General features: G+C 38.1%; 1 protein-coding gene across 1 annotated transcript; it reads right to left on the bottom strand.

Annotated features, from left to right (window-relative positions):
• Window positions 1-3,133: 3,133 nt before the first annotated feature.
• LOC147540417 (calnexin homolog) lies at window positions 3,134-23,255 on the bottom strand. Its single transcript, XM_086643218.1, has 7 exons — window positions 23,169-23,255; window positions 23,007-23,082; window positions 19,569-20,593; window positions 19,378-19,441; window positions 17,902-17,906; window positions 17,746-17,815; window positions 3,134-3,264 (listed from the first exon to the last, which is right to left on the bottom strand). The coding sequence occupies exons 1-7, from the start codon at window positions 23,253-23,255 to the stop codon at window positions 3,134-3,136; spliced, it is 1,458 nt and encodes a 485-aa protein (XP_086499344.1).
• Window positions 23,256-23,545: the final 290 nt, after the last annotated feature.

Here is a 23,545-nt window from a genome sequence, read left to right as displayed (position 1 = left end):
AATGGACTTTGTTCGTCGACCCGCATATTTCAGGTCCAAACATGATTGAGTACAGAGACTTGCTTCCGAATTCCTCTAGTTCCTATCCACTTTTCTTGAGGTGAAAGGTATTTAAAGTATGCAGCACCGCACTCGAGTCCCTTAGAGCATCTCCAATGCAAAACTCAATCTTAGAAATTCGGAGTGCCACATAGGATTTTCTGAGTTTTTCTTAAAAAATCATCTCCAATGCAAAACTCAACTAACATCTCAAAGATGATGTGTCGAGAGTGGAATAGAGATATCTCAAGAGGACACTCTATTTTCAGAGTGTCCTCTTGAGATATCTCTAATTGTCCAACTCATCAATATTTAAATTTCAACCAATAGAAATCAAGTCTTCGTATATTTCCAAAATAACTAATTATTTTTTTACAAAAATAACCATGACACGTAAGTAAAATAAAAGAGTTTAGAGTGTTGCATTGGAGACATATAGAAATTGAGGATCTCTATTTTCGACACCTAGGAGTGAGAATCTCAATTGGAACTTGACAAATAGGACGAATAGAGATTTTTTTGAGTTTTGCATTGGAGATGCTCTTAGAGCATCTCCAATGCAACACTCAAACTCTAAATCTTAGAGTGCCACATAGGATTTTTTAGAGTTTTTCTTTAAAATCCATCTCCAATGCAAAACTCAACATGAATCTCTAAAGTGATGTGTCGAGATTTACTTTAGAGATTCTCAAGAGGGCACTCTAAATTTAGAGTGTCCTCTTGAGGATCTCTAAGTGCCACATAAGCAAATCAATTAGTTTCAAACCAAAATATAGGTTTTTAGAGTTTCTCTTGAGTGTTGCATTGGAGAAGGTTTTGTAATAGAGTGTCTCTAAATGGCCAAATAGGAAAGAGAGCACTTAGAAATCCATTTTTCACACTTGACACATAGGATTTTTAGAGTTTTTCTTGAGTCTTGCATTGGAGATGCTCTTATCCAGACGAATTTGAAATTGTAGCACAATGGTCCCACTCTTAAGATTGAAAGGCGTATTGAGCTCTCTCACTATGTCATACATTTTGGCATGCTTCCATCCATCTGAAACTCAACACACATATAAATACACTTCTAGGAAAAACTTTAAGAATAATAGAACAAGAAAACCAAGTTCCTCTGAGAAGTTTAAAATAGCAGAGGCTGAGCTAAACAAGTGGTACCCTAAGTAGCTAGATAATAGATGTGTCAAAAATCTAAATTTGAGTTTTGATTGTTTAATAATCTGAATACATAATTGCATACAGGATGGTGTTTGTACTCTTGTCATTATCTAGAATATGACTCGTCTGACTCAAACAGATTCAAAATCAACCTAAATAAGGCATTCAGACAAATCAAACAACACAAATGAGATATAAACAAATACTCAGGAAATCGAAATCCAACTCGATTCAATTCAAGATTGGAGTTGGAGTTCATATTTGACTTAGAAAAAAACAACAGGTACCCCAGTTGGTAAGTGCATCTACTCCGCAATAGAGAAGTTTCAGGTTCGATTCCATGGAACTGCAAATCCGGAAACACTGAACTTGGCTATAAATAAAATAATATCTTTGGGTTGTAGGCCATTAATTTTGTCGGGCTTTTAGGCCATTAGTTTCGTTGGGCTTTAGGGGCCACTAGTAATTCGGCAGTTACCGTGATTATCACATGTGAGTGATGTATCAATGCTTTTGTAGTGATGATTGTAGTCAATTTAAAAAAAAAATAACACATCAGAGCTTAAGCTAAAATCCAATGATTTTAACCCAAGATCAGGATGTGTCAGTGAACACAAAGAAACCCTAAACCAAGCATCAAGTCAAAATAAAAATTAACGGGGTACCTTATTGCAAGTACAGATTGCATTCCAGTATTAAGTTTATATTCATTTGGATCGTCATCCCCCGGGAGATCAAGTCCCAAACGCCTACGCCACCACCTCCGCCACTCAAACACAACAACTCGTACCTAGGACTCTCCCTCCAGCCTCCTTGATGTAGACGCAGCGGAATTAAAATAAGAACAAGAAAATAAACGAAGAACGGTAAAGAAAACTGTAAATAAACTAAAACTGTATTAACTTCAATGGTTTTTCTCTTCAATGTGAGTCATAAACAAAGACTGGACTACTTTTAATAGACTATTAAACTTTCCTAGATAGACACAAACTGGACTTTCCTAAATAATAGAAATACTAAAACTTCCTAAACCTAGATTCATTATGAATCCTTCTAAATTAGGACTCTCCTAAACTTCTAGAACGGCCGACTAGGCCGCGGGCGCGCGGGTATGCGGGCCCGTCCCGTATGCGCCTGCATCAGCTCTCCGTTCCCCAGAAGGTTCGTCCCGAACCGATTTCGAAGAAGAAAACAAGTTGATACACCCGCATACGATGAACTCTGTCATGGCGATCCGTAATTCCCACTTCGAACGAATTTTGCAAAGAATGTGAAGGATACTAATTTGCAAGAAATCACCAACCTTAGTCTCATATTGCAATGAGTGTCGCACAATTAGTTTTAGGGAATAAACAACATTCATCTTGCCATCTTCCCACGGTAGACTCAACCACTTAATACGTTTCAAGAAAGTGGGAAGTAATACGAGCAAATCTGAAGTAAGAGCAATTGTAGCTAATTTCCAGGATTCCTCGTCAAGGGCCAAATTAGAAGCATAACCAACTCCCAAAAAGTTAACGATGTTGAAACATGTAGCATCGATGTGCCACTCAAAAATAGTCTTCCCACGTTCATCTTTATGAAGTTTATAGAATACAATTTCATCATAAAATGTCAACTTATGAAATCCCCGAGGTAATATATCATACTGTCGACAAACTAAAGTTGACAAATCCGTGTATGGAAGCTTAGGGTCGATTTGATATCCACGAAGGATTCCTACCACATAGTTTTTAATAAGCCCTTGCCAGATATCGTTTTCTAAATAAATCTCCTTCATCGTATCATCAAATTCATCGACTTCCATTAACCAATTACTATCCAACCACTGAATTGCTTCTTCATGGACATCTTCAATTTTCTTCTTATCGTCTGCTCCGAGTTTAACATCAATCTTCTCATCCGTAATTGTATTCCTCGTGTTATAAGTATAATTCTAAAGAGCATTCTTTGATTTCACTTTCTTCATGTGTTCTTCGTCTTCTGACTTGTAGTTCTCGGTTTCGTGACCCATATTCTCCATTCCGTCATTCGATAACCTTTCTTCCCTTTTTTGTAGATCAGATTCTACATCATATGAAGGTACATCCATTCGAATACGATAAGAAGGACTTGATTGTGTGATATCATTTTCTGTGGAAGACTGATGGTGGTCGGGTTCGGATCGGTGGTGGGGGGTTATGGTTAATGGTCGTGCGTTTGGTAGTCGGGTATTGGATCGGTAAGACGATAGCTCGGTGTCACGGTTTCTTGGTATGGTGGTGTGCTTCACGGGTTCGGGTGAAAGTTGGGTTTTCGGTTAGAAGGTGTTGTCGGGTGGTTGGAGTGAAGTGGTCACGTGGTGGTGGTTGGATTGGACCGATGGAGTAGGGTGTATAGGGGGTATCGGCTCATGGTAGGATTGAGGTCGGTTGATTGGGTTATCGTTTTGGTTAAGTTGTGGTGAGATTGTTGGTATGTTGCATGTGGACGGTATTAATTTTAGGGTTGGTTATTGTGGGGTATAAGTATGGTGTGGTAAGGGTTGGGTGAATAGTTACTTGATTAGGGTTAAGGGTTTGGTGAGAATAATCAGTATAGGAAGGGTGGAGGATATGGCCGAGTGGGGAGATGGTGGTATGGCCGGTTAGGGTTTGGGTACTAGGTTCTGTTTGGCTAGGGGAGGAAATTTTTTCCTTGATTTTCTAACGAAAGAGAAGTATTCGATGGAAAAGCGGTGGTGGTAGAATTTTGTAACGAAGATGGTGTAGTATAATATGATGAATGAGGTGGTGGTGAATAATAAGAGTATGGAGGTGGTGGCGAAGACGGTGGTGAATACGATGGTGAATACGGTGGTAAATCCGGTGATGAATGATGTGAAATCTAGTGAACCTAAATACTAGGCTAATTAGATCAAATTAAAACTCGCAACTGTACGAACCGTATGTAAATATGGCAAGAATTACGAGGTCCATCCCACGAAGACTTGTTTGGAATTAAACCTAAACCTAAGATTAACTAACAAACTAGGAAAGTAGATAATTGATGTTGAGGATAATTTGAGAAGGCCGCGGCTTTGGGGAATAAAGAAAATTCTCCGGGGAATAAATTCTAGGGAATCCAGATTTTTTTTTAAAATTCTCCGGGGAATAAATTTTTATGAGGAATACAAAATACATTTTTTTGAAAGTTCTCCTCTATCTCATCACCTCTCTCTGCCACCTAACCTTCTCGCCACCTCATCACATCATCTTCTCCGGGAAGGTCGCCGGCCGGCCAATTTTCCGGCCGGCGACCTTCAAACATAAAAAAAAAAAATTTATCTTTTTCCTCTCTCTAAATTTTTTTTTTTTTTTTTATCACTCTTCTCTCTCTCTCTCTAGATCTGGTGAACCAGATCTGGTTCACCAGATCTAGTTGGCCTGCAAACAGATCTGGTTCTCTATGAACACAAAAGCAATAGAGAAACTGAAATAAATAAAGAATTGAAACTTATTCCAGAATATTATACATAAACTGAGTTTTATGGAAGCTGTATGAACAATGAAGAGGGTAAAAAGATTTGGCAAGTGTTAGTTAAACAATAATACATCGAAAAGCTATTATTATACATCAATAACAGAGAACTTCTACCACAACCACCGAGAAGATGAAGCCTCGCACAGTCTACTAGCTTCCGTGGTAAAATTATTGCAATTCGGGGAAGAATTTTGATGAGTGTTTTCAAGTTGGATATATAAGAAGGAGAAAATGATTAATAAGGCCTTACCGAGGAAGATAAAACCCGATCTTGCTCCCAGAGAAACGAGATATTGAGCTCATGAACAGATTTGAATTTCATAAAAGTGATAAAAAAAGCTTTTTGAGAGAGAGAGAGAAGAGTGATAAAAAAAAAAAAAAAAAATTAGAGAGAGAAAGAGGAGAGAGGAAAAAGATAATTTTTTTTTTATGTTTGAAGGTCGCCGGCCGGAAAATTGGCCGGCCGGCGACCTTCCCGGAGAAGATGATGTGATGAGGTGGCGAGAAGGTTAGGTGGCAGAGAGAGGTGATGAGATGGAGGAGCCTTTTTTATAGCATCTTCTAAAATTAGAAGCCCCTTAGCAATAAAAAGAAACCTAAAAAGTCAATCTTATTTGACTAGTTTTAAGAAAAATCTTTATTCCCCGGAGAATTTTCTTTATTCCCCAAAGCCGCGGCCTTTGAGAAACTAAGAATTGAAATTTAGAAAACAAAACAAAGTTGTAGTGCAAAACTATAAGTTGGTAAATCTAGGATATCGGAATTCACCACTAACAATCATATTCAAATCTAATATCTAATTCAAACTATTATCCCTCTTTTGATAACTCAAAAATTGTTAGAAATCAATCTTCAATTTCCGAAAAATAAGACAATAAAACACTTTAATAATGATCAAAACCCATAACCCACTTCACTTAAAATATCATGCAATTAAGAACCAAGTTGTTAGTTTATTAGACTAACCGAAGTACGATTAATTGTAAAACATTAAGGCACATTAAGAGAGATAATAAAATAAATATGATACTAGAATTCAAATACTCATGTTAGGGTTTCATCCTTTATCCTAGTGGGAGAGTTAGAAACCCATGAATATCAAAGACATGGTTCAATTAATGATAAGAGAAAAAGGATTGGAGAGAAAACACCTTTTTTTCCTTCTGCGTAGCCAAACAGACCCTTAGGGAAAATTATTTTCTCGTCTTCCCGGAAACGATTTCCTGGTGAGAAAATAATTTTCCTTCTCTGGTTTTCTCTTTCCTTATTGTTTTCTCTTTCTTTCTCTTTCTAAACTTCCTCTTTCTCTCTCTATAACAAACTATTAACACTCTCTTTCTATTTATAACCGAAACAGTGAAGAAAGAAGAAGAAAAAAATGATATTGGAGTTTTATAAATTTGATTAAATCTCTTTCTCTCTACAATTCAGTGGCTTTCTCTCTCTCTAACTATTTCAATATAACCCTCTCTCTCTCACTAAGATAGGAATAAAGAAGAAGAAGAATAGAAAAGAAAAGCTTAAATCCTCTCTCTCTCACTAACTCGGTTTTGCTTTAATGGCCGAGAGATAATTTTCTCTCACGGCTTCCTCTTCTTTATATAGGTTTAAAGGGTCGGTCTCGGTTTTAATGGAAGTCGGTTTTGGTTTTTTTTAGAAATTTGATACTTTCAATTTTTTCGTTTGAAACAGAGAAGAGGAAGAAGATGATGGTCGTGTATTGCTAGGTGTACTCCTGCTAATACCGAACGCAGCCCGCTTCATATCTGGTTCATCCGGTTAATTCCTGGATGGGCGTCACGTGTCCTTCTTGACTCTTAGTCCATCATTTTTTACCCGAACTTTGACTTGCTCGATTTTATTCATCCGGACTCCGATTTGACTTCCGTTTTCGCCTACGGGTTTGTCTTGGACTCTACTTTCCATCCGAGCACTAATACTGGTCATGAAATCAGAATCAACAAATGACCAAAATACCCCTAGTTTGTATTTCTCCGACTTTTATCCGTTTTGCACACATAACTCTTAAAAAGTGAAGGATTTATCCGTTCGGTCTGAAGGAGATGTCCTTCCGAAGGAGTGTCCTTCGACCAAGGTGGCAATGCGATCAATTTGTCAGTTAGGATAACGATGACCACACGTAAAGATCATCCAGTCCGGTCCAATTAGGGGTCGTAATGCTTTGCTAGAAGCCAACTACGATCATCGGATCAAGGAGTTGATTCGAGGCTAACATAGACCGGATCCTACAACGGGTTACACATAAGAGTGGTAACTTGATCGGAGAGTATTGACTAGACGGGAACTGGCTTAAGTTGGATGGGATTCAACCGGGAAGGCCAAAAGGGTCCGAATGGAGATTCGGGACAAGATAGAAAGGAGGCTCTTAGGGCCGGCCATGAGATGGCCGACCAGAGTAAGTGGGCCGGCCACATAAGGCCCATGGTGGGCTGCCCTGGCCGGCCACACTTAAGGGGATTATCAAAATACCCCAAAAAGGGTATTTTGGTAATTATCTTTTCTGTGACCCAGAAAATAGAAAACCTAATCTGAATGAGATTCTAATTAGGGTTTGTCTATATATAGGGTCAGTTGAGAACAGAAAAGGGGTGGATTTTTCTCTAAGGAAAAATATACAGCTCTCTCTCTCTCTGAATATACAGCTATTGGAGAGATAGGAATATAGAGAGAAAGTTCCCATTCTATCAATCTAGTCAAGAAGAAGAGTTCTTCTCAACCTTCTACTAAGTCCTAGCAGTCTGAAAGGAAGGGAGATCAAGTCTATTCACTCGGTGTCTCAAGTAGAGGAGCTACAGTTGGAGCTCTGATCTTTGCATGCGATTGGAATGGTTCGAGGGAAAAACGCGTTAAGGTATTTATCCCTCTCTAGTTCATTGATTAGTTTATGCATATCGATCCTGGGCAATCTAGTGTTAAACATGAGATGTTTGAGATTCCGCTTACAACACTAGGTAGTGTATAGGATACACCAAAACCCTACAGTGGCATCACGAGCCGGTTGCATGAAACTATCTCTGACTAGTCGAATTAGATTCGAGCTTGATTGATTAGATGATTTTATGTTTAAATAGGGATTTAGACATGAAATTGATTAGTTTAAATTAGATTTAGACTTAATCTGATAGAAAATTGAAAGAGTTTCAATGGAAATCTTTAAAATTTGGTGTTTTTGAAAAGAGTTTTCAAAATAAAATTTTAAAGTGGATGGTTTTTTTTGAAAAAGAGTTTTCAAATTGCTGAGTTTTGGATGAAGAATCATCAAAACAGCAGCAAAAAGTTGGATTTTTTCGAAATTTGGAAGAAAAGATGGTGCTGTCCAGAGACCGGACTGACCAGGACGCGTCTGGCCAGTCGCAGACGCTCAGGACGCGTCCCAGTCCTTCCCGAACTGGGAATCCGAGAGCGTCTCGGATTAGGACGCGTCCGAGCTTCTCGGACGGGAAAGACGCGTCCGAGAGCGTCTCGGACTGGGAGTCCGAGAGCGTCTCGCACAGGGATCCCGAAGGATCCGCGTCCAGCACCTGAGGTCGCGTCTTCCAGACGCGACCACAGAGACATGTCCGGACGCGTCTCGGATTGGGAATCCGGACGCGACCAGGACGGAACCTTCCAGAACGCGTCTGGGACGCGTCTGATGGGATCAGATGCTATCTCGGACTGGGAGTCCGAGAAGCTTACACTTGGGCAGAGCGTCTAGGACGCGTCTGCATGAGCTGGAAGCGTCTGGCCTAGGGCCAGGACGCGACCACCCGAGGGACATGGCACGGTCTGGAACGTGCCAGTCCGGGTCTGACCTTGGTTCAGACCTTGACCGAGACTTGACTGGGTCAAGTCAAAGGGTCCCTTGACCAAGTTTGACTTAAGTCTTTGGAGTTAGACTCGGGTCTTTTGGGCCTTGACTTAAGTGGGAGGTTATTTTCTTCTGCCAACTTTGACCATATTTTTTCCGAAAGCGACCCGGGCCCACCAAAGCCTGAATCGGAGTTTTTCCAAAACGATTTCAAAATCTTTTAGGATAAAACCAAAGCGAGCCATTAGTCAGAATTATGAGATAATTTGACTTAAGGCACGTTAGACATAGAGATGTCGGTAGTATCTCCCGAAAAGCTATCTTGAACATAGCAAACCTAGATTCGACCTGAGTAAGCGAATCTCATACATACTTGGGTGTTTTATGAATGTCATATTATGATGTGTGTATGGATGTGAATGCGGGTTCTAGTATGGCCATAGAATTGTTCTATCTTGTTTTTAAGCACGGATGGGTGCCCGATGTAATGTATTTAATTTCAAGTTTTATACGATCTGCGAATCGTTGAGTCTTGTAATTAGAGTTTAAGGGTACTATTGAGTCCATTGAAGAGCCAAAGGATGAGATCGTGGTTCGAGTGGGAGAATTCAATGGATGTTCGAGGATGGAGATCCAGGCGAACGGAGGCTAAACAAGCAAAGAACCTAAGAAGATTAGATCTTTTAGGTTAGGGGCCATACTAGGATCATATCTGCTTGATTTATTTTCTCGCGCGCATTTACTTATTTACGTTTTGTGTGGTGTATGATTATGTTAGAGTTCACAGTAATGCATGCAAACAAAAACGTAAGAGTCCCCAAAAAGAATTTTGAGTAATGCCTACCCAGATTAAGACACCTGTTGCGCCCTTGTTCATCGATGGTGGGTCATGCCAAAGCAGGGTGCCATCTTTTACCTCGGGACAATACGGGTAGACCTATGAAGAGGTCTACATGTCTAAATGGTTATTCTCAACGAGTCAGCAAAAGAGTTTTGGATTTCGAGGCAAAAGGATGAATTTAACACATAAAGTGTTATTCATCAACCAAGAGTCATATGAGATATGATCAGTAAGGAGTTACTCACCCAGGAGGGTGAAGTTAAGGGCAGTGCCAAAGTACGCTTAGCTTCACAGGAATGGGGTCTTGGAATCGTATTATTCATAGGGGGCCGTTTTTCATTGAATAATATGGCAAAAAGTGTTTTTGCAATGATAATAAGTTTTAGGATTTTGTTTTATTTTCTTTTAAAAGTAGAGGATATATGAGTATTAGAAAAGAGTTTTCCAACCTTCGTTCATTCCTTTAGAAGGAATTAAACGAAAATTATTTTCATGATTGGAAAGGAATCCGAGAAAGGTTCTCGAATTCGAAATAAAGAAAACGTCCGAGAATATGTCATTCCTAATGTTCATTGGTTCTTCAGACGACTGAGGATATGATTATCTAAAGTCTTTTGTGAACATCCATAAAATTCTTCTCTCACGTAGAGATTAATGATATGGATGCATACACAACCATTCGACAACTAAAGGAAGAGTTCCACTAGAAGTCGTGAATGGAGAGGATGGTGCCTCTAAGAAAGTCGTCTTGAAGAGAACATTGAGGAAGATTGAATCTAAGAAGCTAGTTCTTGAGATTCGGAAACCAAAAGAATATAAGAAGAGTTCTTATGATTCAAAAGGTTAAAGGGTCGTTGTAAAAGTTTGGCTAGGCCATTCAAGGAAACTACCCTGAGTACCTGGAAGAGAAAAGAAAAGGAATTATGAATTCCGATTCTTGTATCTTTGTTGACTAAGTTAATCTAGCAAGTTTTGTAGATTTCCTTCGTGGAAATAACATACTTGACTAAAAGAAGTGAGGATCCAAGAGGGAGCAGAAGCAAGAGTTGCTAAGGATGCTGAAAGGGATCAAAGTCTTCTTTTAGACACTAATCTAGGTAGAACTTAATAAGAGTTATTATGTTCTTCTAGAAACATCAGATGTTTTAAAATAGTGCTAAATTAACGAAAGGTTCTTAGAGAACCAAGAGCGTTAACAATGATACGATAGGCTATAATCAAAGGATTCGGAGAGGTCAACTCATGTTTTGTCATTGGTCAAATTGACATGAAACACATGAAGAAGATCCAATGGTATGGATTTCTAAGTCTAATGATTTTGAATCATACGACACATGTGAATCTTGTTCAATATGGCTATTTGACAAAGTCACCTTTTAGAAAGGGAGAAATGGCTAGTAAATTAATAGTCTTTGTACATACAGATGTACGTGAAACTATTAATATACTAACTAGAGTTAACTTGAATCCACTTGACGAAAATATAAGTCATTCGATTGGATCGAGATGATGAATATTTGAATCAGAAATTTGATGACCATCAAAAGAAGTTGAGGAATAGTTTCTCACCTTGCTCCACAAACACATCATATGGATGATGAGTCTAGTGGGAGTAATCGAACATGTGAGACATGAATCGATGTGGGATGAGTTAAGGCCAATCTTCCGAACACTTTCTAGGATATATTCTCAAACACGGTCGTTCTTCCTAGCTAACCATATTCCGTCAAAAGGTGAAAAGACACCATAAGAGTATGGGTTTGGAAGGGTTCCAAAAGTGGTCTTTTCAAAAGGTCTATAGATATGAAACGTAAATGGTTTCCGAGAACCAAGTTTGCATATCAAGAAAGAATATTTATTTATGGGATAAATAAATATTGGGGATTCTTCCACAAGCAATCAGAGAACAAGGTGGTTGTTGCTCGTGGTGGTGTCTTCCTTGAAATAAGAGTTATTTCAAGAAGACAAGTGGGAGAAATATTAGATATCGAAGAAATTCGATCTGAGCAACAAACTGACACCGTTGTACCGATGTCAGAAGTCGCGATTCCTAACTATTCTGAGCCGATAGAAAAGGAAAAGAGAGGATGAGATGGTAGATCTCGGAGATCCTCCCGCGCAGGGCGAATGTGATTCGCAGGAGAACCCTCAAGGAGTTGAGAGCGTCTCAAAGTTGTTCAAACCCCTTATAGACCTTGAAAGCTCATACATCTGTCTCAGAGGATGGGGATCCGGCTGAAGAAGAAAATGAGCTAGCTGTGACGGAATCACTCCGAAATATGGCTTGGAGCCATATGATCAGAATGGTATCCATGTCTGAAATCAAGTTTGGAACTTGGTCTATTTTTCTTAAAGGAAGGGTTCCTGTTAAGTTCAAATAGGTTTTTCAAGGAGTTGAAAACAGACAAGGAGGGAAACATTGGTGTTTCCCAGAGCATGACCATAATGATCTATTACTAGCAAAGGAATGTGTACATGACTCATTCAGGAGGAAGTTAACTCTTCTAAAGCTAGTGAGAATGCAAGCTTCAAAATCCATCAAGGGATTAAAGCGAGCAAGTAGGAGTTGAAATCTTCGATTCAACAAAGAATACAAGAGTTGTTTTCTTTGGGAATGAAGAGAAATCTTGAATTTAAGAAGTTCAAGAAGGTTAGTGGGAGTGACCCAGTTTTCTTTGGTCCGGTATGTAGACGACATACTAGAGATTGAGAACAACATTCTGATGTTGAAAACAGTTTAGAACTGACTCAATAAAAGGACCACATAAAGGTGAAATGCTTTTGGGCACCAAAGATCTATGGAGATAGATCGAGAAGGTGATAAGACTTGTTCAAGAAAAGGTCTTGAAAAGTCCAATGTGAAACACTCAAACGGAGTATTTCTACCCAAGTCTCATGGCACACAACTTAGCAAGATTTAGAATCTGAAGGATTCTGATGAGCAAGCACGCATGAGAAAGATAGTTATGCAAAAGGCATAAGATCGGTCATGTGGGACATGATTAGCATTCGCCTCGACGTCGCAAAATACTTGGAGTATTGATGGTCGTCACCAATCAAATCCAGATGAGCTGATCTGGATCACACAATGTACTTGAGAAGAACTTGTGAGATCTCGGTATGAAAATAAAAGGTTGAAAAGTCATATGTTGCAAACTTCCAGAATAAGATGACAATCTTGAATTGGAAGAACAGTAAGCTGGAAGGGTTCCAGGCAGAGTCTGTTGCAAACTTTACAAATAAAAGAAAGTAGTTAAAACTTGGGAAGTTTTAATTCGGTATGGCGATACTGAAGATTATCATCGGATGATAACAAGCAAAATCCATATAGATTTGATCTATTAACTAAACTGTCACCTTGACTAAGTATGGGGGTAATACTAAGGTCATAGGCATTAAGCTTTCCTGAAAAGCTTAGACTAGTAAACTTGGGGGTGTAAGGAGTTACACGGGTAGGCTCAAGATTTACAAACTCTTATTATCAGAAATAATTTAATTATTTCGTCGTTAAATCGTGGTTTAGTATTTAATCGACAGTCCAAAAATAATGAGGAATTCCAGGTAGGTTTATCAGATACGTGATCTGGTAAATGGAACCCTACTAAGTGAACGTGGAATAGATTCATTATTGAGTCCCTAGTCCAGGTCATTGCATGGACAACAATGACTTAAGAAGACTAGCATGGGAATTGACTGATAGCGCAGTTCCATGCGCTATAGGAATATGGTATTTAAGTCAATTACATGGATGTAGATTGGGGAATCTACATTGGATTAACCCAAAGATGAGAGTTTTTCCAAGGAGTTGGAAAAGGCGTCACAAACTCTCATAGGCAAGATTGGAGAGATTCCGTAAACATGAGTGCTCCACTCATCTTATGTAAGGAATGTCGAGCTTTGGTACTGTCAAACGCCGCGCCGTAAAAGGAGGTTATAAAGGCAGCATACTGGGGGAGACAGGATAGACATGAAGTTAAGTGGGAGTACAAGACTGGATGATGTCCTCCTATTAAGTTAGGGATAAGTATCTCCGGGCCACTTGAGGAGAAGCAACTGGAAATGTGTGGCCACACTCAAATGGATTAAGAGTTAATCATTTGGTTTGACAGTTGTTCTCTGGATCAAGAAAGTCTGAAACGTGTGACGTATCAGATGGGATACTAAGCGACATGGGAATCGAGCATTGCACTTGTTCTAAGTACAAGTGGGAGACTGAAGGATTTATCCGTTCGGTCTGAAGGAGATGTCCTTCCGAAGGAGTGTCCTTCGACCAAGGTGGCAATGCGATCAATTTGTCAGTTAGGATAACGATGACCACACGTAAAGATCATCCAGTCCGGTCCAATTAGGGGTCGTAATGCTTTGCTAGAAGCCAACTACGATCATCGGATCAAGGAGTTGATTCGAGGCTAACATAGACCGGATCCTACAACGGGTTACACATAAGAGTGGTAACTTGATCGGAGAGTATTGACTAGACGGGAACTGGCTTAAGTTGGATGGGATTCAACCGGGAAGGCCAAAAGGGTCCGAATGGAGATTCGGGACAAGATAGAAAGGAGGCTCTTAGGGCCGGCCATGAGATGGCCGACCAGAGTAAGTGGGCCGGCCACATAAGGCCCATGGTGGGCTGCCCTGGCCGGCCACACTTAAGGGGATTATCAAAATACCCCAAAAAGGGTATTTTGGTAATTATCTTTTCTGTGACCCAGAAAATAGAAAACCTAATCTGAATGAGATTCTAATTAGGGTTTGTCTATATATAGGGTCAGTTGAGAACAGAAAAGGGGTGGATTTTTCTCTAAGGAAAAATATACAGCTCTCTCTCTCTCTGAATATACAGCTATTGGAGAGAGAGGAATATAGAGAGAAAGTTCCCATTCTATCAATCTAGTCAAGAAGAAGAGTTCTTCTCAACCTTCTACTAAGTCCTAGCAGTCTGAAAGGAAGGGAGATCAAGTCTATTCACTCGGTGTCTCAAGTAGAGGAGCTACAGTTGGAGCTCTGATCTTTGCATGCGATTGGAATGGTTCGAGGGAAAAACGCGTTAAGGTATTTATCCCTCTCTAGTTCATTGATTAGTTTATGCATATCGATCCTGGGCAATCTAGTGTTAAACATGAGATGTTTGAGATTCCGCTTACAACACTAGGTAGTGTATAGGATACACCAAAACCCTACAAAAAGGTACCTGAGTAGAAAAAGAGGTAACTCATGAGAGTAAGTTGCCCTAGATAGACTAACTCATCCAATTTAAGAGACTAAGATGGGACATTTTCATGTCTCATCAATGAACACGGTGGTGGTGTATAATAAAAGTACGGTGGTGGTGGTTGTGGTGGTGGTGGTGGCTCTGCGGATGGTGCCGGATAATAATAAGATGAATGTGTGTAACACACTTGTGGTGGTGGTGACGGTTGGTATTGACAAGTAGAAGGTTGTGGTGTATAATTAGCAGATGGAGGTGATGGTGAATATGACGAATTTTGCATTGAATATGGTGTCGAAAAAATTTTATGATTCGAAACAAGGATGTCTTGTTCCGGAATTGCATATGCATCAAATAATTCGTCCGAACATGGTTTCTTCACATCACGAATAGAAGTTAGGTTTGATGAAGAAAATTTACTTCTTTCTTGTTCCTCGGTTATTGAGAGAATTTTGTTCATCTTGTCAAAGACTTCTTCTTCAATGTCATTGATCACAGAGATATAATCAATTTCGAAGTACTGCCTTCTCGATTCAATCTTTGTTTCCAAATAAGATAAATATTCATCCAAAGGAAGAAAATCATACCTGAGGATACTTTTTAATGTATCCCAATCATCAATGATCGATTTTCTTTGATCAATAAGTCTCCATTGCAGTGCATTGAAATCTTCATAGATTCTTTGGGACATATGTTGCTCAACCAAAAAAACCTTATCTTTATCATGAACTTCTTGATTTCTGAACCAATCTTCCATGTGTTGGATCCAGAAATTTATATGGAATTGACCTTCGAAGCGTGGAATTTTAGAAACTTGATGAATTTTTCTTTCATCTTTTCGATCAATATAAAATTGAGTTGTATCTCTAATGGTATCCCAACATAAACGTGAGAAATTTTTCCAACATTCAAGAGGAGATGTATCCATAGATTTTTTTTCTTGAGAAAAAAATTTCAGAATTTTGATGGCTCTGAATACCACTTGATGTAGACGCAGCGGAATTAAAATAAGTACAAGAAAATAAACGAAGAACGATAAAGAAAACTGTAAATAAACCAAAACTGTATTAACTTCAATGGTTTTTCTCTTCAATGTGAATCATAAACAAAGACTGGACCTTCTTTTATAGACTACTAAACTTTCCTAGATAGACACAAACTGGACTTTCCTAAATAATAGAAATACTAAAACTTCCTAAACCTAGATTCATTATGAATCCTTCTAAATTAGGACTCTCCTAAACTTCTAGAACGGTCGACTAGGACGCGGGCGCGCGGGTATGCGGGCCCGTCCCGTATGTGCCTGCATCACTCCTCTTCTTCTCTCTCTCTCTCTATATATAGTGGTGTTTAACTCCAGAAATCCCTGGAGGTCCCAGGTTCAAATCTCAGAGAAGGTGGAATCTTTGGTTATTTGAATCGGGATTATGTAGGTATTAATAAAGTTGTTGGGCTTCAGGTCATTGTCTTTGTTGGGCTATAGGCCCGGTGTTGTTAATGTTTGAGTGGGTAGTTATCGAGCTTATCACATCTATGATGTATCAAATGCCAAATATCACGACGTGCGAAAGAAAGAAAAAAAAAAAAAACTAGTAGATGGGGAATTTAGGGATGCCCTTCACCACTAATGTCCAATAATCTTCATTTCTTATACGGGCTTTTTTTTCTAACCATCTTTTTTTCTTTTTCTAAAGATAATCATCTTTTTTCTACATATTAAAAACATTTATCAAAAATTTAAAATTAATAAATAACAACGATGCGAAATAAAATCGTAAAATTTTGAAAAAAAATTCAACTTTTCAATTACTTTTTGTTTTACGTTAAAATTGACATTTCTAAGTATAACTAATTCGAAGAAGATCCCTTCATATATGTTGTTCTTTCTATTAATTTTCTATTAATTATAACTTGTATACATTCAAAAAATACAAATGCAAATTTAGTCCTTCATTGGACGAAAAATTAAAAGTTACAAGAGAAATTATTAATTGAAAAGACCGAAGCGAGAGTGTTATGTCATGAACTTATATATTAGATAGAAAATTCATGGATTGACCGAAGTTAAAGTGTTATGTTGGATATAGTGATATGAGAGGAAGAAAAGAAATACAAGAAGTGTAGGATTATTTTTGTACATTTAAGAACCCAAAAGGGATTTCACAAGTATTAAGTTAAAAAAGGATATCGCTAATTAGACATCAGACGTGAGGGGTATCGCTAAATTGTAAATTCCCCTTAAAGAATAATGTCAAAATAGTCAAACTGGCCAATTAATCTAGAAGCAACAACTCAGGAAGCGGCTAAAAAGCCCTGACGGAAATGCTATAGGCCAGATTACACATGAAACCTCTCGCAGTTTATGCTTAATTTGTGAGCTACAACATTTGGTCGGGGACCTTTAGCCCCTCCCAACAAATCCTACGTAGGACCCTCTCTCTCTTCACTCCCTCTCTATACTCACTCTTTCTCCCTCCTTTCTCTCTCTCTCAAAGAATGGGAAGATTTAAATAAGTAAAAGAACGAATACTCAAATTTCTAGCTCAAAAGACATTAAAAAGAAATATTAGAAGAATTTCATTAAGTGTTAAATTTACGATTATATAAATAATCGGAGATATGAAAATGAAGTAAACGACACGATAATTTAATGTGGTTCGGTCGAATACTCAAGACCTACATCCACGGAGAATAATTCTTTATTGATAATTCACCACATACAATTGTATGTGGGTTGATCGGTTACATTGGTAAGACATAACTCGATGAGTTTGAATCCTAGAACCCTCTCCTATTTATTGATGACTTAGGGTTTAGGGTTTCCTAGTTTCTGATTACTAAACTAGGAAATAATACAAAATCTATCTAATATTACCATTAGATAGTTACAAGAGATATTCTGAATATAAGAAACTAAATCTTCACATATCTTCAATATATCTTCAAATATCTTCAATATTCTGAACACTTCTTGATCGTCGGATCTCGTCTTCTCGATCCATCACGTACATACACGTGTTACACACGTATATTATTTCTGCAACTTATCTTGACCGTCGGATCTCCTATTTTCGATCCTCCTTATGTAACGTATCCTATTATTAAGAAATGAAGCAGAAAACAGGAATAAAATACAGAGTATAATACTACTACACTATAAGTTTCAAAGTAGAGGAATGAACCAACCTTGATACTCATCCTTGTTTGCTTCAATCCATTTATACTCAAAATCTTTATCGAATGATTCGTAAAACACCTGTTAATTTAAAACTATGAGTGATAATGATTCCAAATTTGGAGAAATGAAGGATTCAGTTTATTATGATGAAATTGATTTCTTACCAAATCTGAAACGCATAACAGTAACAGAGTAGTAACCAAAACAATCATACCCATAAAAAAGGCTTGCCAATGAACACAATTTACACCCATTATTGATTATGTTCAGGCTGTTTATGTACCTAAGCTGCTTAGTTATTGGTTACCCTCTTTCTTGGATGTGGGTTACCCTATGTTGTTTTATAGTGAGTAATAAAATCATACTTAGATTATGTGGCGGCGCAAGTTGGCTGAATGGGGGGGGGGGGGGGCGGGCCTTTACAAGTTAACCTACTAGTTAACATTGGGCATAGAAAAACCAGACAGAGGACGAACAACAATTATTTAGTCAGTTATGAAAAGTAACATGCTTTTTAAATGGGGGCCCTTTATCACTTAAAACTCCTACTTCAAAGAGATGGTCAATTTAAGCCATTTACAGGTTACTAAGGCCAAGAATAATAGCCTTAGTATTGCTCACCTACTGTTTGTTGATGATCTAATACCTTTTTTTTTTGCTTCTTTTTTATTTATTTTTTTCTTTTCTATGGTACTACCAATTACAATTTATAACAAATTTAAGTTTGCGAAATTCACTCTACAGATAGAAATTACAGGGCACAGAGGCACACGAGGCACACAATGGCAACTGCAGATAATCACAGGGCACGCTCACACACACGCGCGCATACACACCCACACATGTGTGGAAATTTTCAATAACATACTACAGCAGACCAGACGATAAGAAGTGGATAAGTTGGATAACGGGATCCAATTCATCTACAGTAAAAATTACATAAGGAAGCCGATAGCTTTATCTACACCACATATACATATTACACAAATGTCACAACCATATGTTCAAATTTTCACGTATATCCGGAGCAAAAAATTTCAATAGAATGTTTGAACCCTTAGAGTTGGAAGGCAGTGTAACCTCTGTAATATCAATATAATGTGAATTCAAGTACAGCTTCGGTTTGCGAAGAAAACAATCAAGATTCATAATGTGATTCAAATAGGTTTTAGTAAATAGATGCCTCCAATTCGAACATATATATAGAAACAACAAACATGAAAGGAAAGAAACTTTGATTCAAGCATCTACCATGTCTAATGAATCAAAGCATAGCGCCTTCCACAACAACTAAGAAACTTTGGTGTTTTAATCCCAAATAGTATTTATCTTGTCTACCCGAAACAAATTTTAAGGCTATTGTATTATTACAACTTTATATTGAATAAACACATAATTTGATAACATTGATCTTGATAATACTGAACAAACAAATGACACTGCATGATATAAGTATACACTAAACATGATCACAGTGACAACTCCTCCTATAGTAGAGTCCCGCCAAAATAAAGTACTACAAATAGACACATTCGAATGAAAAGTATTATACATTGACCATATTTGACTAAACTAAAACTCGTAGAAGATAGACCAGCAAAAAACACCACATGAGATGGTCAACGAGACAATATTTGTACCATGCTGGCCTCGAGTAACATTCATCTTGTAATTGCACTTCGAGATGAGGTCAAGTAGCTTCTCCTGCATCAAGGATCCACTCAAATTCATGCAAAGATGAGAAGAGATTGAAAGGAAAATTCAGAAATTAGTTTAGCATAAAAAAACACAGGCAGCTGGAAAAAGGTCAAAAAGAGAAAAGAAAAGTTACCCAGAGAGGCTGCAATCTTTCCTCCCAAGCTGGTAATTGCTTAGCCTTTCGATCTTCCTTGTCAGCTTCAAGTTTCGGCTTCCATATTTTTTCTCTGTATGTTTCTGCATCTTCCTCGCTAGTTGCTATCAAGATGTCATCTAACCAGATTCTGATATCTCCAGTCATCCAAATTTCAATTCCAATGGCTCTAATGGGCCGATACTCAAGTGTGTCAAGCTCATAGTAGTCAGGGTTTAGAATCTCCTTAGCCTTCCAAGTTCCTCTGTAGTTTGGGTTGCCAATTAGAGGAGCACTCCATTTTTTTCTGTAAGGGTAGAGGACTGAATTCCCTATCTTACTTGAATTTTTCCTCGCGCACAAACCAAGTACTGACTTGCGTAGAGGACTCTTGATCTTTGGCCTCCCACTATCACCATTTTCTTCATCATATAAATCTTCAAGCTTTAATGGGGTAAATTCATCGGTTTTCTCGTCCCACTCATTAGGCTTTACTGCTTCCGGGTCTAGGATTTTTGCCCTCTCATCCCGATCCTCGGGCTTCTTATCATTAGGATCGGAAATCTTCTTGACAGGGATGATAGGTGGCTCAAAGTCATGTCCATGCAAGAAATTGGCATGTTTCTTGTGCTTCCCGTCAATCAGAATCACCAAGTCATTGTTTGGCTTCAATATAGCAGTATAGACATGGGAGAGTTTGTCAGATGGGACAAGCGGAGGCGACTTAAGATGGTGCTCGACATACTTCCCAGTCTTCGGGTTTTTGTGGTTTAGAACAAAATGGACTTTACTCGTGGAACCGCATATTTCAGGTCCAAACATGATAGAGTACAGAGACTCGTCTACGAATTCCTCTGGTCCCCACCCTTCCTCTTGAGGTGAAAGGTATTTAAAGTATGCAGCACCGCACTCGAGTCCCTTATCAAGACGAAACTCAAATTGTAGCACAACGGTTCCACTCTTAAGACTGAAAGGCTCATTGAGCGCTCTCACTATGCCATACTTTTTGGCAAGCTTCCATCCATCTGAGACTCAACACACATAAATAAACTTTTAGGCAACACTTAATGAATGCAGAAATGAATGTTTCGTATTCATGACGAAAACAATTGTTTGTCAAGGAAAGAAAATTACAAATGTTTAAGTATGAAGTAGTTCTTGATTCAACAAATAGAAGTACACTAATAATACTTTAGTGCAATCTTACCTATGTTGTCAAAGATGTGCCTAGGCGAGCAAGCACACTGTTGCACCCATAAATGGGCTGGCCTATCTCAAGAAAGACCTGGAAGATTAAAAAATAGTCTAGAGCTAAGCTGTGTGTAGAGAATTCTAGAGGAAGTTTTAGATTTCTCAATGAGTCTTATATATGGCGAAGTCCCCATCATTTTTCCAAGCAAAAGAGAGTCCAAAGTGTGTGAGTGACTTGGGAAACGTGCTTGTAGAGTTTTGTACTTGAAAGTTCTTGTTAGTCTCTTGAGTACCTAGTTGCTTAAGTCTCTTGTGTGATTCACCACGAAGTGATATTGTTCGCCTATAGTCAAGGTCACTTGACAAACTTAAGGAAATGCGAACTTGTGCTCGACTTGCGTTGGTCTTAAAGTATAAGTGCCGCACGGGTAATAGGCGACCGTGCCGAGTCAAACTTTACCCCATGACAGCAGAGTGAGCAAGGTCGCCGACTCGCAGGGCCGTGCGGTGCCCAGTGCGGGCAGGGCGCCCGCACTGGGCCCCCCACTCCAATGGGCCCAATTTTTTAAACTTTTTTAGTGCCTAATTGGTTATTTTCAAAAGTCAAAACTACAAAGGCAGGTAAAACAATTAGGGTAGGGCCCTCCATTTACTGTAAAATACTACGTGTGTGACGCCTTTCCAATTTTCTCTCTCTACACACATGGGTAAACTGACGTGGGTAAAGTCACGTGGATTTATTTAAATCTTTTTCTCTCTCAAATTCGTTATTAATTTCCTATCTCAAAATTTCTTTTCCTATTACACTTTTCTCTCTCTAGTTTTCTTTTTGTACTTTCTTTATTGGTTATATATTGTTCTCTATTTATCTTTTAATGATTACAGATTACAACATTAATTTTTCGATTTTCTTTTTCTTATTGAAAATCTTCTCTTTCTTCGAAGATTAAATTTCTTATCAAATTGATCATTTCGTTGAGGTTCGTTTTAGTTAAACTTTTTTTTTCAAATTGTGAGTATAACAATTTTTTATTAGTTTTCCTCAGCGTTGAAAGTGGGTTCTTAGACGAGATTGAGTACGAAACGTTAATTGATGATTTCGCTTCAAAACATACGAGAAGAAAATTCAAATAACTTTTTTTTTTTTTGCTTCGAATGCCTTTTAAATACATTTTGAGTTTTTTTTTTATGAGAAAATACATTTTGAGTTGATAAATAAACAATCAATTATCTTTTTATGGTCAAATTATTTTGAACGTGTTTATTATTTTTTTACATTTTGATTATACAAGGGCCCAAACCAAATTTTGGCACTGGGCCCTCAAATTCTCAGGCACGGCCCTGCCGACTCGCTTGGTTGTGAGTCCCCCTTGTTTCCCCAGGTCTCTCCTAGGTTAGTGCCTCAGACCGACTAGGAGGCTGTTGACCTGAGGCGCTCGACTAAGGGCACCCTAGGCGAGCTAAGGCACAAAGGCAGCCTTGTCGTCTGACCTCTCGCTTAATACAACATAGAATCTTACCCAAAAGACGAAGAAGAAAACCAAGTTGCTCTAAAGTTTAAAATAGCAGAGGCTGAGGTAAACAAGTGTTAAAACTAGTCTTTCTTAAGTAGCTGGATGCGCCAAAAATCTGAATTTGAGTTCAATTCTTCAATAGTCTGAATACAAAATTTCACACAGTATGGTGTTTGTGTTCTTGTCATTGTCTTGAATATGACTGGTCTGATTCAAACAGACCCAAAATCAACCTAAGTCATTCAGCCAAGTCAAAACAGACACAAAAAACAATAAAGAAATCCGACTCAATTCAATTCAGACTTGTAGTCAGAATTCATACTTGACTTGGAAAAAAAACATCTAAGTTAGTAATTGATATGTTATAATAACAGTTAGGAATGTCAAAACAACAACTCATACCTAGTAAGTAGTACCCTCCCTCTTTATTGGTCGGTCTTCTTCTGATAATTCTATCTAGTCATTCTCAAAGAATGGGAATTTTTTTTTTTTGTAAAAAAAAAAAAAGAAAAAAAAAGAATGGGTACTCAAATTTCTAGCTCCAAACACATTAAAAAAGAATAGTAAAATTTAATCAGTGAATCTATCATCAATTTTAAATACCCAATTAGGAAATATTATGAAATCTATCTATTAGAAGAATTTCATCAAGAAATGAAGCAGAAATCAGGAATAAAAGAAACAGAGTATAATACTACAAATAAGTTTCAAAGTAGAGAAATCAACTACCAACCTTGATAGTTATCCTTGTCTGCTGCTTTAATGATCCATTTATACTCAAAATCTTTATCGAAAGACTCGTAAAAAATCTGTTAATTTAAACCAATTGCCCATCACAAATAATGATTTAAAAAATCAAAATTAGAAGGATTTGATGGGATTTGAGGGTTCTTACCACAACTGAAAAGCATAACTGAAACAGACTAGTAAGCAAAACAATCACACCCATAAAGGATTGCCAATGAAACCAATTTAGTCCCATTACTAGTTATCTTTGATCCAACCTATATTTTCAAAATGTATAGGTGAAAAAGTAGTATGATGGTATATTAATATTTATAGCAACCGAGGGTACTGATGGGTGGAGTTTCATACAAAGAAAGAGAAAAATAAACCCACGATTCCAAGAATTGACATTTGGTCCCAGTCACAAAGGCGGACCTACTTGGAAACCAACCCTGGCTGCAGCCAGGGGTGGATTTGTAATTTCATTGTAATTGTAGTGGTATTTTAGGAATGCAGCCAGGGGTGGATTTGTAATTTCATTGTAAT

Source organism: Eschscholzia californica, unplaced genomic scaffold (genome assembly GCF_041429995.1).
Source record: "Eschscholzia californica isolate CP2 unplaced genomic scaffold, dmEscCali1.0.p SCAF_5, whole genome shotgun sequence".
In the NCBI taxonomy this organism is placed as follows: domain Eukaryota; kingdom Viridiplantae; phylum Streptophyta; class Magnoliopsida; order Ranunculales; family Papaveraceae; genus Eschscholzia; species Eschscholzia californica.
This window is presented reverse-complemented; position numbering and strand designations above follow the sequence as displayed.